The sequence below is a fragment of the Plectropomus leopardus genome, chromosome 5 (assembly GCF_026936395.1).
Source record: "Plectropomus leopardus strain MGB_pleo_1.0 chromosome 5, ASM2693639v1, whole genome shotgun sequence".
NCBI classification, from domain to species: domain Eukaryota; kingdom Metazoa; phylum Chordata; class Actinopteri; order Perciformes; family Serranidae; genus Plectropomus; species Plectropomus leopardus.
Window position 1 is genome coordinate 4540931 of NC_142180.1, and position 18704 is coordinate 4559634.

The 18704-nt window shown below is 40.0% G+C and overlaps 1 protein-coding gene across 1 annotated transcript in view; it reads right to left on the reverse strand.

Moving 5' to 3' along the window:
• The window catches only part of kifap3a (kinesin-associated protein 3a), a 50288-nt gene that overhangs the window by 16548 nt on the left and 15036 nt on the right, over positions 1 to 18704 (reverse strand). Inside the window, exons 10-17 of the mRNA XM_088077394.1 lie at positions 18485 to 18647; positions 12692 to 12792; positions 8930 to 9038; positions 8723 to 8835; positions 7141 to 7306; positions 5825 to 5950; positions 3914 to 4012; positions 3150 to 3235 (exon numbers count right to left, since the gene is read on the reverse strand). Of these exons, the coding sequence (XP_087933520.1) occupies positions 3150 to 3235; positions 3914 to 4012; positions 5825 to 5950; positions 7141 to 7306; positions 8723 to 8835; positions 8930 to 9038; positions 12692 to 12792; positions 18485 to 18647 (963 nt within the window). The remainder of the gene's footprint in view (positions 1 to 3149; positions 3236 to 3913; positions 4013 to 5824; positions 5951 to 7140; positions 7307 to 8722; positions 8836 to 8929; positions 9039 to 12691; positions 12793 to 18484; positions 18648 to 18704) is intronic.

The following is an 18704-nucleotide window of genomic DNA, read 5'->3' on the forward strand; positions in this document are numbered from 1 at the left end:
CACCTCTGCTGTCCAGCCACTGACACACTCCAGAGCCCACCGGCTGCCTTTCATGTGGTTCACAGCTTAATAGGTCTCACTGATAATTTCAATGAAACACTTCCTTTGCCCTGCTGCACTGCCTGGCTATAATCTACAGCTAATTACGCTGATCTGAGGTCTGGCAGTGATCAGGCAGTGACTGGGAGCTGACCACACCTGTCAGTCACAAGGTGATTCAGGAGTTCATCACTTCGTTAATCGCTGATGTCAGATTTGACTCGGGCACATCAGAAGAAGACGGCGAGACTGTGGAGGGGGTCAAAACAATTCATGTCTGTATTGAAATGGAAACGAGCTGGATAAGAATATGGATGACCCATCTGTTGTTCTAAATAATCTGAAGTGAATTCAAAGTCTTAATTCATATCTGATTTATCTTACATTTCATTTTATGACCTGCAGCTGGATTATTCAAGGGTGGGTGCAAATGAATAGCTTCCAAAAGGTTTTTGAACACTTCCTATCCAAAGTTGTCTCACCAACCCAATAAAGAGGGGAACTTTCCTGACCCCAAAAAAGCCCCAGACAGTATCCGTTTCACTGCGGGCCAAACCTCTTGTGATAAGCTGATCAATTGTAAGTTTGCTTGGGAATATGTAAAACTTGAGCACAATAGGATTGTCTTTATTAACCGTTTGAAACCTGAGCAAATTGGCTTAATTTCTTTCAAAGACATGGAAACGTGACGAGCAACTTATCGAGAAATGATCCAAAAATTTGCAAGAAATTAGTGAAACCTACAAGTAAATTACATGAAAAAAAGAAAAAGAAAAGGAAAACAAACCTGAAAATGAACTGGAAAAAATGCTAAAATTAAAAAGAGAAAAGTAACAAATTTAAATCTAAAGTTATAATATTTTTTATTCTCTCTCTCTCTCTTTCAGGTCATTTTCTTATTACTTTTTACTAATTTCTTTCAATTTGTGGGAAATGTATTGCCAAATTACCCATATGCCTGTCATTTTTCTATGTTTTAGAAAGAAATTAACCTGTTTACTTAGGTTTAAAAGACTATCGAAAGGTTCCTGAACGCAGCACAGGAAAACAAGTTTCTATCCCGGTTTCAAGGGGTTAACTGATCTTGAGATCCTGTGTTGAAGTGTCAAAATCTTGCTGTACAACAACGTTTTGATTATTTTAGCTGATATGGTGCATATTTGTGTTTCATCAAATAAGCAACAGCGAACCAGGCTGGGGTGCCTATACTCATCTATGTTGTCTCTCTTCAACAAACAGGAACCAAATCAGTGCACATCTTTAAAACTAAAACTACTCATTCACAACAATTTAAGTTTCACTTAAAGTTGGTTAAAATAAAATACACCCTGCAAAGAAGAGAGTCCAAAAACAATGTTGTATAGAGTCCCTTTTTAAATTATTACAATAATTTTAAGGACATAATGGACTGTGATGATTAGGCCTTGAACAGATAATGACTCTGTCTTAGTCTTTTTTGTAATGGGATAGTTACTGCAGGTGTAAAACCTAATTTCCACTGCACAAACAAAACACTAACATCTGGCTTTTTAATGCAATGCAAATTCATATGATCAGCATTCACACCCAGGTCAAATGACTCTGCAGTAGACATGGGATTTTATCGCCTCCGGCTCCAACCGGAATTGATGGGAACAAAACATCCACCTGAACGTGGACATTTCAGCTCAACAGGCAAGATGCAGTGACACACCATCACTAATTACCCTCCATCTCCTCCTAAGCAGCGATCAAACATTATTCCAACTTAGTCTGCACCAAGTTTAAAAGAGAAACTAAATATGTAATATATAGAGGAGATGGAACCACTGAAAAGTTTTCAAAGACCTCTTTTCCAACTGCTGTCTACTGTTTGCCTGTTCTCCTGCCTGGCCGTCATGTTGCATGGACACACCAACAAACCGATTCACACGCACACATGCCAGCTGACAGAAAAGTAGACTCGTGTGCTGGAGTACTCTTTACTGGCAGTGGGTTTAGTGGGTTTACCTGTGTTTAAAAACCTGCATGCATGCACTAATTTTGCTGAGAAAGGGATTTAATTTGCCTTGAATAAGTTGTACAGTAATCACAAGAGGATGTAGGGAGAGGGGGGTCAGTTGTGTATTTGTTTTGTTGTATGGATGTTACCTGTGAAATATCAACAAAAAAAATATTACATCCATGTCTGTGGAAAAAAAGGATGCTTTGCACAAATCCTCCTCCTGTCAAGCACAGAAGATCTCCACAATCATCATAGTTTTAAGGTTTACATCCAAGATTTGTGTCACCAATTCAGTATCTGCAAAATGTCTCCCCTTCTGTTTCTGGGTTATGACACTGAATAATGGCCATAAAAGTGTTTTTGCAGATCATTATGTCATAGTGAAGCTAACCTTTGACCTTTTGGATATTAAATGTCATAAGTTCATTATCTTATCCTAATAACTATTTAAATGAAATTTTGTTATAATAGGCATATGAATTCCTCAGTTAAAGCATGTTTTGTGAGGTCATAGTAACCCTGAGCCCTGACCACCAAAATCTAAGCAGTTCATTCTTGAGACTAAGTTGACTTTTGCAACGAATTTGAGTAAATACCCTCAAGGCGTTCTTGAGATAATGCATTCACGATAATGGGACGTATGGATGTATAGACCTAAGGACGTAAAGAGGGATGGACAACCTGAAAACTAATAATGCTTGAAAACAATAAAACCAAGCTGTTTTCTTTGGCTTCTCTTTATTCTATAAAATATAAAACTTCAGTCTTCTCTGCTTTTTTTCTGTTTTTATTTCAACTCCCCTTCATCCATAGCATTTTGTAAGTTCGGTTTTGACAGGTGTTATATAAATACTGTTTGCTTTTGCATAGAAAATGGAAGGTCCAGCAGCCTTTCAGGCCCTACACAAATTAATTCAACCATGCTTACAGTACATCTGCAGAAAAAACACTACTGAATTAGTGTGAATTTCTATCTAAAACTATTGTCTGAGGTCCTGCAACTTTGTCAGTTAAAATGATTCATACTAAGAGTTAATTCAAGTAATAAATAGAAAATGGACCAGTGCCTTAATTCCTTCAATTAAAGTGTTGAAATATTATTTATGTGGCCTCATCAGTTACTCACAGCGATGATATCCAGTGTGTTGTCACAGACTTTGCGGATCTCTGCGTTGTTATCGTGCATCAGGTCGATGAGGTATGCTGGGGCTTCTGAGAGCAAGACTCAAGGAATGAAAACATTTCATCATCTCTCCTTCAATGCACAAACACTTCAATCAAGTGTTTGTGCATCCTGAATGGATCAAAGGGGGAAATATGGGGATGTGGTGGTCCTGTGGTTATTCTTTCACTGAAAGAAAGAGACAAAAGACAGGTGCCCTGCGGCTGAAGGAACCGCTGTCTACATTTCCTGTGATGAAGTGAACACTTTCCTCCCACAGCGGCGCTTACATCAGATATTCCTGTTCTATATATTCCTCCCGCAGAAAGAAAAACATCAATCAGAACATGCTGACAGAGAGCATATTTGTAATTTGACACAAGCCGCCGCCACCGACCACAACTGTGTACAATTACAGGCAGCTTAGAATACCCGGAGGGTTAAAAACAACTGAATCAAGGGGTTAAAAGAGGTTGCTATGGAGATGCAGATGTGAGTAAACTGTGAGGAAAGATACAGGCAGTGCTATGAGTTGCCATAGAGACATACACTAAAGACTGAAAATAAAGTAATTCTGGAGAAGGCCAGAAAAACTTTATACACAGCCACTGTGAAAATAACAGTGGTGAAAGCTCTGTAGCACTTTGTTGATGTCTTGTGTCTCTAAAGTTATCTTATCTAATGGAACAGAAATGTCTACAGTTCTTTACAAATTAGCAGAAGGATACGTGTGTCTTTGACGATGACGTCCCTGGTAGCTTTGTGAAAGACCATCTGGTAGAAGACGTAGACAATCTGACACACAAACTCATCATCCTCTTGTTGGGCTGAAGGGGAAACAGGCAGAGTGGGAAAAGAATTTAATGTTCATCCATTCGGTTTAACGAAACTAAACTTTAAGCTGTTTTTTGTTTGTATAGTCATATCAACCGCTGCTATAAAATGCAACTACACATATTGTTTCAAACAACTTCTTTACATATAAAAATGTATTCAAATTAGGGGTGGGCGATATGGCAAAAATATCATATCATGATTTTTTTTAAGGCAGGATCATGATCCTGATTTTTATCACAATTCTTTCTCATTTTGGATTTTAAGACTTTTGTGCATGTTACTGAACAGTACAACCAAGATAATTTCCCAATTTAAAAAATATAGCCCTAAAGTAAAAAAGAATAACAGAATATTTAAGCCAAAGTATCTTTTTTAATAGACTTTAATCTGTGTGTGCAATTTTGTTTTCCACTGTTTTGATGGGAACCATATATTTTGTCAGGTAAAATAATATAGATGTTGAATTTTTTTGGGGGGGAGGGCAAACTCGTTTGTGTTTTCATTTTCACCCTAGCAAATAGTGTGCTTCTGCTGAGAAAAAAAACAAGACTAGGTTAAGACCTAGTATATGGCTGGACCGTGTACAGTGGTTCCCAGCCTTTTTCCTTCAGGGACTTATTTACTATCACTGAGTACACTTAAGGCATATTTTCAGGGATATTTCATATTAGATTAAGAGAAAGGTTGAAAATAAGGCAATGTGCCTATGGCCCCAGGCCACCAAATCACTACGTCTGCCCCATTCTGCAGTCCAGCCAAAAAGTTTGGTTGCCGCGCGTGTATGAGCATAGAACTACAACAGACAGAATGTGCACTGTAGCACTATACAATTATCTCTTTGTGACGGCAGATCGTGGCAACATTCTAATTCTTCTAATCTAATATCGTCATATCGCACATCCCTAATTCAAATGCATTTTCGCCAGATCATAGGAGTGTGACAATATGCTCATCTCCTGATTTTATACTCTTAAAAATACTTGGGTGCTGATTCAGTATGTATTGTCATTTTTAGATACATACTTTGCAGGATTTTCCTAAAAAAATAAAATAAAAAAATAAATCTATACATTTACAGAAGTAATCATTCTCAGTCATGACTAGAAGTGTGTGGTGGTGTATTTATCTGCAAAGAGTCTTACTTCATTGCATTTTTTCCCCTTTTATATACAATAGATGAACGTTGAATCATACCCTTCTAGAGACTGTATATCATGTGGCATATTCCCAAAAATAATGTGCATCACGTCAGTTAGTCAATAAAATGTACATGTATAACATAAATTGATCAGAATATTTTTTTACAAAATAATTAAAAAGTCTCCTGGATACGTTTCTCCCGGAAAAGGCCAAGACCTACTATTGTCATTAACGTAATTACATAAATGTATATATCATTTTTAAACTAAAAAAAAAGAAAAAAAGAAAAGGAAATAAATACAGTGGATGTAGTACTGGTAGTACTGTGGTGTGAGCAACATGATCATTTGATCAGATCACATAAAATGACACTGTTTTATTTATTTCGTTTTTTATTTCTTTAACTGTGGTTTAAACGAGGTTATTATTTTTAGGAGAACATAAGACAATAACTTTTAAAAGTGTATCCCAGCAATGTATTGTTTAACATCCAAAAGGTTGAGGGATGTGCGAGAGACAGATTGAAAAAGAACAGTCAATATCTGTGTAGCAGATGGCAAGATATCCTGACCAGTAGTCCCTAGCATAAAAAATGTAAAAAAAAAAGTAGAAATATATTTCATAATGCTTTTGAAAGTTTCAGTACGGGAGTTGCTTCTTACCATTGAGCAGCTCGATGAGAGCAGGAATAATGCCGGACTTGGCCAACATGGCTGCACAAGAGTCGTCCATGGACACGGTGCCGATCATGATAACCACCTCCAGTATGAGGTCATCCTCAGCAGAACCTGACATCAGGGAAAAGTACAAGCTGAGTGCATGACTGACAAAGAAAGACAAACATCTGGCCTCGGAATAGCAACCGAAACAGCAGAGTGCTGAGCCAGGGAAAACATCCATGTTCTTTGACTATATGGGTTCACATGTGTGTGACCAGACTCAGCTGATGGAGTTGACTCTGACTGCTTCTGACTTTTAGCCAAAGCTATCTGGAAAACTATGCTTAGAGAATATCAGGCTTTAAATAAAATGGCTGTTTGCCATTTGTGTCTGAAGACATCTATTTAGTTTAAAAGGATTCCCAGTGGCTCACTTCAAGATCAATCAATGACTCATCAAGGGTTCAGTGGTGGATGACAGATGGCTGGTTTACTACGCAGAACACCATCACCATGGGTGTAAAACCAAGCAGCAACATCTGAGGCTAAAAATATAGCCAACACTGAAGTACCAAAAACTGCAGTACCTTTAAATTAGTATCAACTGACAGCTGGCTTTAAATATTTGAGCAACTTTATCCATATTACGTGATATGGATCAGGGATAACCACTCCAAGTCAACTCAGCTGAAGGAAACTGAAAAAAAGACAATATTTCCAATTCAAATTGAGGATAATGTCTGATCTTTTTTTTATGCTTTTTTATTATGCATGTAAGTTAAATTACATATTAGTAAAGTTTTTGGTGATTTGGGTTCCCAGAGGCCTTAACAAAAACAAGAAGAAGGTTGTGCTGGTGATTTTCAGCCACACTGAACACCCTCATTTTCTATAATCAGTTTTCTTTCTCAATAGTCCTTCCAATTTTTCGATCATTCTTCCCTATCATACTGTGTAGATTAAATGACCTAATGTTACACTAGACTTGTAATTCTGCTGTGATACAGACAAAAAGTGAGGATCAGCAGGTCAGTGGTCAAAGGTGAAGATAAGACTAGACCCTTAATGACGGTTTTCTGTCCTCACATCATCCACCAGTGACACTTCACTGATAGTGTGCTACAGAGGGAGTTAGAGGTTAAGACAGGGCATGGGAGAGACCTGGTCTCTGGTTTTAAAAAGAGATAGATGAAAGAACTGTGGCAGGTTTAACCTGCTGGAGCATTTACGGGTACATTATTGTGTGTTTGGTAACAGTGGGTTTTAAAGATATTCCAAAATCATTTTCACCATGTAACAACAAAACTCTTCACACACACCTGGTTTGAGTCGTGTTTTCAGGTAGGGCACCAGGTTGTACTCTGTGAGTACTAGCGCCCAGTCCAGGTTGGGGACGGTGAGATTGGCCAGCGTGCCCAGACACTCGATCACAAACTCCTCAGCCTCCTCCTCATTGATCTGAGCTGCCAGGTCGCCGACGTGGTCCTACGAGCACACACACACACACACACACACACACACACACACACACACACACACACACACACACACACACACACACACATAAATGAGAGTTTTTAAAATGAAGGTACAGATATAGACAAACCTGACAAACACAATTCAACTACAGATTTTACTTTTGTGCCTAATTCCCTTGTCATTTTTTTCTAACACTTTGAGCTGTTTTTTTTCCAGTTCTTCACCTTCATCTAGAGGCTCATGGCATTATTGCTACTACGTATGCCATATGTTTTATGTTATAGAGTAAACCTCTCATTATATAAGTGGACAGGGAACAGCGTTGGTGTTCTAGCGACTATATAAAGGTGACTTGACATGCCAAATTGTAATACTATCAAAGCTAATTTTCATAGATTTAAATCACTTGTATTGTGTCTTTTCCTTATCAATGAACACATTTTCATTCCTTAAGTAATATAAAGAAGAAATGGAGGGCTTCTTCCAAACTGTCCTCACTCTGTATCATGCAATTTTCTTGTTTGCAAAAGTGCAAGGAGTACTGTTACTGCATTGCATATTTATCGCCTCCAGTGTTTTCAGAAACTTGTTTTAGTAAACCATTTATATGTAATATGAGATTGGTTGCTATCAGCCACCTGCCATTGTGTCATAAGGATGAGCTCGCATTACATCACTCACCAGTGGGAGCTTTGCAGTGCATTCTGGTATCAGTAGGTTTTCTCTGGTCATATAGCACCACATTCAAAAATACTTGAGTCTTTCTACTGCAGAGATGGCTTAGTTTTATTTAAAGACTAACCAACTTCCCAGCAGTGAGTGAAATACTTTTTTAATGTGGCAAACCCTCCATGTGAATGCACAAACAGTAGAAGTGGGTAGGGAGATGATGTAGGAGGGAGTTTAGTAAAGGCCCATAATGTCGCTGCAGAGTCACTGGGTTAACTTTGGGTTACACCTGAGCTTAAATTTGTTTTTTCTTTCTAAAGCTTGTATTTCTTTGAATCTGCATCATGAAAAGTGATGTTATTACGTACCATTAGCAGTTCCTGTTTGTAATGTAACCATGAAATAATTAACATCTAGATGAATATGCTCCAAAATCAGCCATAAAGACTTGACATTTCGTTAGAAAGTTCTCAAAAATGCTACAGAATTTAAATGCTCATCCACAAGGAAACCCAGAACTGTTTGAGTTTAAAGGACAAATGTATGATTCTTGGCTCAAAACATTTGTTACTTTACATGTATCTATAGGAGTTACAGATATTGAACAGTCAAACTGTGTGTATGAGTGTGTATTTATGTAATCTAGTCAATGAAATATTGTTAATGAAAATAATGAGGACCCCAGGAAGAGTAGTTACTGCTTAACACAGAAGCTCATGGGGATCATAATAAACAAACAAACAAAGCACTCACCAGGAAGAGGCCCTTGGTGGGTCCGTTGTGCTGAGAAAGGTTTCTAATCATCTTCATCATCAGAACATCCTTCAGCTTCACAGCACGCTTAATCAGCATCTTCAGACCGTTACCTGTGACAACAGGGACAAAGACTTTAACACTATAGAACGGGATGACATATTTTTTACACATATATTGTGTTTATCCTTTCTTTAGAGCTCATACCTTCACAGATGACCTTTGCATTACTCTTGTTGGCAGCCAGGTTGATGCAGAGAGAGATGAGCTCAACGTCCATCTTCTCCTCCCCGCAGTCAAACACCATCCTCATCAGCTGTCAATCACAAGTTCCAAATGTCAGTTAACCACAGTTAACCACAGAAGAAGTCATGTGTTTGTCATGTTAGAAAAACCTAACCCATACAGTGCAGCATCTTAGTGGATTTGTTTTGTTCAACCTTATCGGATGTGAGCTACAATAAAGCAAAGACAGGCAACATGTGTGTTTGTGTGTGTGTGTGTGTGTGTGTGTGTGTGTGTGTGTGTGTGTGTGTGTGTGTGTGTGTGTGTGTGTGTGCGTCTAGTTTTAATTTGTCACTGAAAAAACTCAAAATTTAAAAGCATCCCTGAAATCTACTCCAATCATGACAGACATTGGGGTCTGAGTCCTGGAGAGTGAAGGAGGGTGAGGAAACAAAATCAGAAACTCATTTCAAAAAATAAGAGTCAATCTGAGTAAGGAAGAGAAAGAGTGTTGGAGATAAAGTGAAGGCAAGCATCATTCTTCAACTCCCAAACTCCCAAACACCCACCATCTCCTCCTCCTCCTCCTCCTCCTTCCCTCCGTCTGTCTGTCCCTCTCCTGCACTGATTTAACATTAAACAGGAAAAGCTTTGAGCTGAGAGGGGGCGGCGGGGTGGCAGAGGTGCACTGCTTCCCTCTGAGGAGCCAGGAATCAGAAAGAGAGAGAGAGAGAAAGGCTGGGCCGGGCCTGGGTTAGGTATCACATACCAGGGGCCCCGCACCCCAAATCAGCCCCGTCTAGACTCTCTGGCACCTGCCTCTGCTTATTTACCACAGACAGCCACCGGAGGCCCAGTCAGGGCCCAAAGCCGCACTGCAGTCCAACCAACGCAGCCACCTCCACCCCCCCCTTCACCTCCACCTCCACCTCTGTTCCTCTCCTCCCTCACTACTGACATCTCCGATCTGGAAACCCCACATCTAGCACCAAACAGTGACCCCATTAAAAGCTGGAGAAGGGGAAAGGGGCAGGTCAGCCACCAGCTTGGGAAAGTGATAAAACAGAGGGGTCTTAAAAGTATGAAATAGGTGAGAGAGGATGAAAAGGTGGGAAATGGGGTGAAGCAGTTTGTTAAGGACGTATTTTTACAAACACGACAGATCGCAGTTTTTCCCACAGAATGAGTGTAAAGTTTCTGTTTTTTTCCTTTTAAACTGTGTGTGTCCCTTTTTATCATTCTGTGTCCCCTCGCTAAATTCTGAGGTCTTTTTGGGTCAGTGAACGCAGCACACGCAGAGCTTGTGTCAATAGATGAGAGGAGCAGCTGCTGCAAGTGAAAGCAAACTTTTAGACCCAGCAGAATGAACAGATAATTTCTGATGTTTTGCTGCTCCGTCTGTGCCCAGACTACTCTTTGCGCTCCAAAAGTGTGGTGCAATGAATAACTGAACCGTAGTCAACAGCACTCCTTATAAAAAGTCCAGCTCCCAAAATAAAAAATCTATTTGTGGTGGCAGATTTTATAATTGTGGACATCTGCGACAAATAAATTAATGTTTGGGAAACGAAGGGAACATGTAGTTAAAGGCCAAAAAAGGTTTTGGTGTGTTAAATTGGACAATGACTTTGATGAAAATGAGGGTGAATAAAAATGAACCACTGAGACTGTGTCCAAATAAAACTGGCTCAAATGTTAAATATTATTTGAGTGTGAAAATAGCACTCAAAATGTTTTTTAATCGAAAACAATGAAATGCTCACCACAACAAACATCTGGTGGACAGTGGGACAGACAGTCTTGGGCTGCATCATCATCTACACAAACTGACATTTATTTCCTCAGATTTTTCGGTTGCCATGACACTGAACAACCACAAAGTAGTTACTTGACCACAGCTACAGAGATACTACATCTTTACCAAATAAAAACATAGCCCATGTTGTGCTGCTGTCAGTCTGATAAAATCAGTATTTATAAATGTTCATGTCATGCGGCAACCTCTGAGGCTGAAAAATAAGCCAACACGAAGAACCAAAACCAAAAATATAATATATCCCTATAGACCCCATATGAAAATGCCCAATTTTAAAGTAGAAATTAACATGTTTATAGTCTGGTACAAAAAAGAAAGGTTTGGACTCTATAGACAATGTTAACATTTATGACAACTGTACCTGGGGTTAATTTTTATGTAACTCACTCGTTTACATTTTATTTGAGTTCAAAGTTACATATAAGTAAGGGTGTGACTGCTTTGAATATCAGGCTGTCTGCCTACAGTGTCCTAGGCTTTCTATCACATCCACTTCCACTGCATATGGTCACTTCTGGTTCTAAAAAAACAAGATGGCGATGACTGAAATTCCAATCTCCAGTCCACAAATGTTTGATGTCATGGTAGCTACAGCCATTGTTTTTTATAGTTTATAGTTAATGAGTGATCAACTACTTTGGTGATTAAAAATAAGTGATGACAGGCCAGACTAATACTTGCATTTTAAAAATGCCAACCTATTTAGACAGAGTATTAAGACAATTTTAAGACATTTTACTGGAATTATTTTACTTTTTGAATGATATCTTCTGCAAGTTTTCTTGCTCCAAATTATTATGGAGCCAGGAGTTTTATGTAGCTCTTGTAGAAAACAACAAATCTTTTTATTTTTTAAAATATTTATTATTTATTTTTCCTAAAAACTGTCCATTGTAATTAGAACAGGTCATAATTAGCCTGTTTAATTTGTATATAACTGTAGAATGTAACTATTTGTTATTATTATTAGATTCTTCAAATTCAGAGAGTTGCCTTCTTATTTTTAATGTCATACGAACTCTGACCTTGACTGAGCGGGCATCAGTCTTGTATGTTTTCCAAAAGCCTTGTTTTTCTCGTTGACACTAAAACACAAGACTAGATTTACATACGTATTTATTCAATATGGACTGGTGGAACAAAAAGGCCAAAGAAGAAGAGAAAAAGATGCACCTTCACTTTTAGCTCAGTGTGGACTTGCTCTGAGTAAAAGAAGGATGGACAACATAAGAGAAATGGAGGCAGCGGAGGGTAGTGAGTGAGAGTGAGCCGGCCTCAGGGCGGGGTCAGAGGTCACATCCTGGTCATGCTGCTCGCCAGCATCCTTTCAACCATGGGGGAGCCTGGGGTTCAGATCTGCTGCTGACGTGACCCACTGAACAAACAGCAGACTCTCCTGGCCACATCTGGCCCACATTTACACCCAATCTCAACAAACAAACACAACGTGCATTTAGGTAATCGCCGATGATGAGAGGAGCGACTGACCGGGTCAACTCAATCAGGAGGGAGTGCAACTTGACAAAAATGTTGTGATCGAATGTTGACCAAGAAATGAGCCTGAGGGGGTTTGAACATCAGTGGCAAACTTAGTTTTCATGATCACAACTCTATTTAATTTTGGAAAAAAGAAACAGTTCCCAGTTTAGTAATGCTAATTAAGATGCTAATATGCGGAAAAGATGCAGAAAAGGATGAAATGGATTGCGACTGTTTTAAGGAAAAAAAAGGAAAGATGAAAAAGGAGACTTGTCATCACAACGAGAGCAAAGACTGAGCAGCAGTCCTCTGGTGGTTTTTGGGTCCAGATGTGGCGTGCGTCCCCCCCTCTTGCTCTGTTTCTCATGCATTAATTCCCGGGTGCCGTTAGCTGCCGATGCTAATGTGTCTGTCTTGGTCTGCTGGCGGTGTACATTAGCCAGTCTTACCTGCGGTATGCAGTCTGTGTCGGCAAACATGGACTTGAATCTGTCGTCCATGCTGATGTGGTACAGAATGCACATGCTGAGCTGTCTCTGGCCCTCGTCAGCTGCAACATAAACACAGGAGGAGGAGGAAAGTCAATGGATGAATGACTGGTTGTGCCGTAACGCTCCGCGGGATGCCAATGACCACATCTAGGAGAGCTGTGTGTTTTTTGAAAATATTAATGAGCTGAATGGCCTTTTTAACAGCGATGCCTGTTGGAGTTCAAATGGCATTCGGTGCACACTCAGCACTGGCCGACTGCAGTTTCTCAGTTTGTCGTGTCTCACGGACAGCTAACCAGAGGAAAAACAACATTTAAAGGTTAAATGTGGAACTGCAGCAGTCTACTGACTGGAAAAGGGCAAGCTTTTCATGCTGCATTACAAAAATATATTTACCTTATTTGCGCAGGTCTTGAGATTTCCAGATTTCAGTCCCAAAACAGTGGAAGCTAATGGAATTTTGTTTGTTCTGATCACAACATTTAGGGATAAGTCTTGAGATATTCTGTATTTTTTTCATAATAAATGAATCTCATGTGCAGAGCCAAACCAACTTATCTACTGAAAAGTATTTTGTGTATCACAGCTTGATATATCTTGTTTATCTCTGCCACAGAACTCCATTTTATTAAAAAACTATTAAAATAATCATCAGCGACTGACACTAGGTGATGTGTAACTTTATTACCATGAACACACACAAATTTATTTTTGACTGAATCCCACATAAATCGTCCTGCTGCAACAACTACTCACTAGAGCCAGCAATGTGTCTCTTAAATGCCTGCTGTTTACAGTCCCGCACCTGGTTGCTACATTTTTATAAAGCCCCGGCTTCATCTGAGCGCTGTTTACATCACAAACAAATAGAAAAAAATGAAAAAAAAAAAACAGTCAGAGGGCAGACTTTGCAGAAAAATACACAGACATACACTTCTAGTGGGTCAAAAGTGATGACTTAGAGTGACTGCTACTTACTATATGATTCAGTACATTGTTTTTTTGGCAAATCTTACATATAGTATATCTAAAGATTTATATCTTTAGTCTTTGGGAATTGTTGTCAATAAGAAACTCACAGAATGAAGCCAGTCTTATCATTTAAAGAAAAATCTCTTCAGCCTCCAAGAACAGTGATCCAGTTAGTAGTTGGGATCCTCCACTGACCTCGCTGTGAACACTTTACATAGGTTCTCCTTCCACGGTAGAAAGCAGTTCCAATGAAAACTGTGGACACTGGGGTCTGTGGATTATCCTTAGAGACCAGGACACTGTTTGTGGAAAGACACATTCATATTGAATTTTTAAAAACCTGCATTCATATTTTTTTTTTGCTACTTGGAGGCAGCAAAATATGCTGGAAACCCCCAAAAAGCTACTCCTTATAAATGCAGATTTAAACAGTGCTACATAAATTCTATTCACCTCAGTTGTATTGTGACGTGACAAAAGATCAAGAATATCAAAATCTGGACAAATAAAACTAAAACAATCTGCACAGATAGATGCAGAAAGAAAATGTGTTTTTGTAATTTGGGTAAACTGACCCTTTAATATTTGTCCATTAAAATGCCTAAATTCCCTGCCACTTCTGTTTTTGTGAGCTTATCAAATGTCAGCAGCAGCATGCAGAAGATAAAGACAGAATGGATTGAGTGTTAGACTGTCAGTGAGCCCAGGACCTTTATGAGTTTGACCTCTGACCAGAGCTGGGGGGTTTGTGGAGGCCTAGAGGAGGGGCCAGCCAGGGAGAATTAATAGAGTTCAGACCAGAGTTTGACCCAGGAACTTTTCATTAAGAGAAGTGTTAAGAGAGAGGCTCGTCGCTGGACCAGAACCACCGACAGACCTCCTGTAATGCCCACCAGCCTTCAGACGCCCCCACCAGGTCCAGTTAAAACTGGTCCCAGCCGTGTTCGGTCACTGGCCGTACAGGGAGCGTTATCGCCGAGTATTAGATCCAGATGTGCTCAGTGAAGCCCTGGAATCACAGGAGGGAGAGACGGCTTCTAGCTTTAATTGGGAAAACAGGAGGAAGCATCAATTTTACTGCCTTTAATAAGTTAAAGCTACGCTGCTCTGGACCTTCCAGCGCAGCCAGCGATTGGCCAGAACATGTGCTTCTCATTAGCTATCCTTTACCTCAACCAATACCTTAAAATGCACAACCAAGTGCGCGCGCACACACACACATACACTCACAGGCAATAAGCTCCTCCAGACCTTGTGGACTCCCTCACTTTGCTAGTAGGAACATGGAGGATCCTTTATGGGCGAAGAGAGAGATCCCATTAAATGTTCAAAACACTGCTCAGGTTGGGGCAAGAGAGAGAAAAAAAGGGTGAAGGGGAGCTGTTAAGAATTAACTAGACTGTTCAGGGGCAGTTAGTGGGAGAGCTAAACTCCAATTACACCCCAACCTGATTTAAAACCGCCTAACCTTCGTAAAATTACACCCGCGCACATTAAGAGGCGTCTGGGCCCGCTCTGCGGACAGCACCGCTCCATTGTTATTGCATTTTCTGGATAAATAAGCAAGTTGGGTTTGGTCGTTGGAGACATCACACACCACATAATAGGGCGCAATGCTCTTAAAGAGGTCCACTACCCACTCAAGTCTCCTAATTTGTCTTTGCGATACCATGACAGACAGCATACTGCATCACAGGCAGAAAAAAAAACTGAGCTGATGTTGCAACTGATGATAGTGTTTTAAACATCATTATCAATGAAGCTAATCTCTTGGGTTTTTTAGGTTTTTTGAGTAATATGTGATCTTTATCTTTTATGCAGTCTATAAAATGTTTATAGATATCTTGAAATTATTTGTTTTATCTGACAACAGTCCACACCCAAGCATATTTAAATAACAATGATATGAAAACTGACAAAAGCAACCAGTTTGAAAAGCTGACACTAGAATCTTCAGTACTTCTTTAACTTCTTCTTTTACTTCCTTCATAAATAAAACTACACAGCTGATGAATTACCAAAACTGTTGCAAAATGATCGACTAATTGTTTCTCTAACTGACAAGGTTATCAATATTATCTACTAATCTGCCAATCCTCTTAACTTTATCAATTAATTGTTTAGTATTTAACTGTGGTACCAGACAGGGGTCCCAACATAAATCTGATAAGGGATTTAAAGGCACATGTCAACCCCAAATCAAAAATACCTATTTTTGGGGTCCCCATTAACTCCAATGTTGGGATGGGCACCCCATACAGAGGCTGTATTCTTGCTGCAGGGGCACTGAGTTCAATTCCAACCCTGGCCCTTTGCTGCATGTCATTCCCCCTTCTCCTCCCCCTTTTACGCTACATCTGTCATATCAAATAAAGGTATAAAAAGCCCAAAAATAATCTGGAAAAAAAACAAAGCATTTTTTCCTCTTACCTTCAGTGCCATTTATTAATCTAGATAGTTTTGGTGGTAGTTGCAGAGTGTTGGTGATGTCTGCCTTCTCTCCAATATAATGGAACTAGCTGGCACTTAGCTTATGGCCAAAAAAATACATGAAAAAACTCAACAGCAATGTCTCTTCACAGAAATCACAGCCCGGTTACTCAAGATAATCCACAGACCTCGTTGTGCACAGTTTCATGTGGGAACTATTTTCTTTCTACTTAACTACACCAATAAACTGAATCACTGCAAAGAAGGAAGCGTGCATCTACTGCTAGCTCAGTCTGCTAGTCATGATTTTTAGAAAGACACAGTGCTGTTGAGTTTTTGTTTTATTTTTTCAGCACTTTAAGAACCACAAGCTAAGTGACATCTAGTTCCATTATATTTGAGAGAAGGCAGACATCTCTACAGCCGATATCTCCAACACTCTCCAACTCACACTAAAACTATCTAGATTGATAAACAGCACTACAGGCAAGAGGATTTTTTTTATGCTTGATTTTGAAGCGAACTGTCCCTTTAAGCTAAGGATTTAACACTTGTTCTGACTTTACTCAGATTTTTGTGAAACACTGGTTGAACTGCTCGCATCTCAAATCCACACACAACGACCAGAATACTCCAAAATGAGTGCAGACACAGACAGTGGATGCAGTTCTATCTTTACTGCTAAAGCATGTTTTGGAAAACTCAAAAATATCTGCACATGTGCAGACAGCGCTTATACTCCATGTTTCAAGTCTGCAGTCTTTATGGCCCTGACATACTCCATATCAGACCGAGTTTTGTTTATGCACATGGGGGGGATATAGGAAGTCTGACTTCGGCCAGAAGTTTCCTGAACATGGTCAGATGACAAAACTTAAATCAGAAGAATGGGTTACGAGGTTGGAACCTTTAGTTCATAAAATATTAGAAAAGAGATAAACAGTTTTTCAGAGTCCAAGCAACATCTATAAATGTCTCATTTTGTCTAGCCAACTGTCCAGATCCATGATACATGCGAGCAACCAACATGTACTGAATTTTGGACCTTGCACATACATAAGGCACTTTGCACTGTGTACTTCATACCATACAGTTTACATTGATATTGTTACTGCACTATTATCCTATGTATGAATTATTTTTTTTCTATTTTCTTTCTTTCTTGATATTTCCTTTGTCTGTAACCTGCCAAGGGACTACGGATGTAAATTAGTCAAAAAATATTCAGATTACTGTGATATAAAACAGAGAAAAGCAGCAAAAGTCGATATTGAAAGCAGTGTGTGTTTGGCATTATATACTTGATACATGATGAGTTATAGTCTGCTGATCTATTAATTAAAAAAATATTTATGCATTTCCTGTAAATGCAAAAATGAGGATGCAGGTAATAAAGAGGAATTTTCTACATTCTATTGAGTTTGGCTGGCGGCGGGATGGTTTGAGTGGAAGGTGATGATGACAAGTGGAGGCTCTCTCTCCACTTTCATCTTATCACCAGGGGTCACGACCTCGGGTCAGGTCTGGATGGAGAGAGTGGAGGCTGACACACACGCCCCCTCACTCTCCTCTCTCTTTAGAGATAAGACCAGAGTCCTCGTGCAGAGTGTGTCCGTTGAAAAGAGGACAGTCAGCAGTGAAAAGAGATGATTAATGACACATCCGCTGGCATACAGAGAGCATTACACACACGTGCAAACACACCAATACAGGCAAACTCAACAGTGTCAAAACTGTGAGCAGTCGTAATATTTCAGTGTTAACTTATATTATGTGTGCGCCTCGCTTCCTGAGTGAGCAACCCCCACCCGCCACTTCCCAAAAAACAGCCTTCCCGAAATCTCTGAAGACCTCTCCACCTCTCCGGCCTGCTCCTGCAAAAACAACATTTGTGCAGAGGCTCTGGCATGTTATTCTAACAAATATATTATATTAATTATGCGCCGTTACCCGAGCCTCCCCCTGAGAGGCTTCAAAAGGCTCGTCAGAGATGCTTCTGACCGTGTCACACGACCTCACGGATGAGACGACGCACCAATTGCAGTGCTCCGGAGCTTGCAGGAGGTCACTGCTCTAATGGTCACCAGAGGCAGCTCGAGGCCTGGGTGCTGTGTAAAAACTGCACCTGCACATACGCCTCAGAAATAACAAATTAGACGCTCTGCAGCTGGCTCAGGAGAGATGCGTGTTTCTCAAAATCTGTCTGTTTCTGTGAGTAAAAACATGAAATCTTTGGTTTCCCTGATGCGAAGACAAATACATACAACCTCAGTTGTAAACACACACAGTGAACTAGTAGAAACATATCCACCGGGACAAACACAATCAGCACGCGGTCAGATTGATTACCGAGCAGTGAGGAGACTTTGGGAATGAGTCCTGCCTGGACCATCTGGCTGCGCAGCGACGTGTCGAAGGAGAGGTTGAGCAGGAGGCGCAAGTTGGTGCTCAGGAGCTCCTCATTCTTGCAGGGGACCAGCCGAGCCAGCTTCTCCACGGTAAAGGTTTCAGCCTGCAGACAACAAACAGAACAAGTAAAACAAGTTCTGCTCCAAGTGCAAGCTGACAT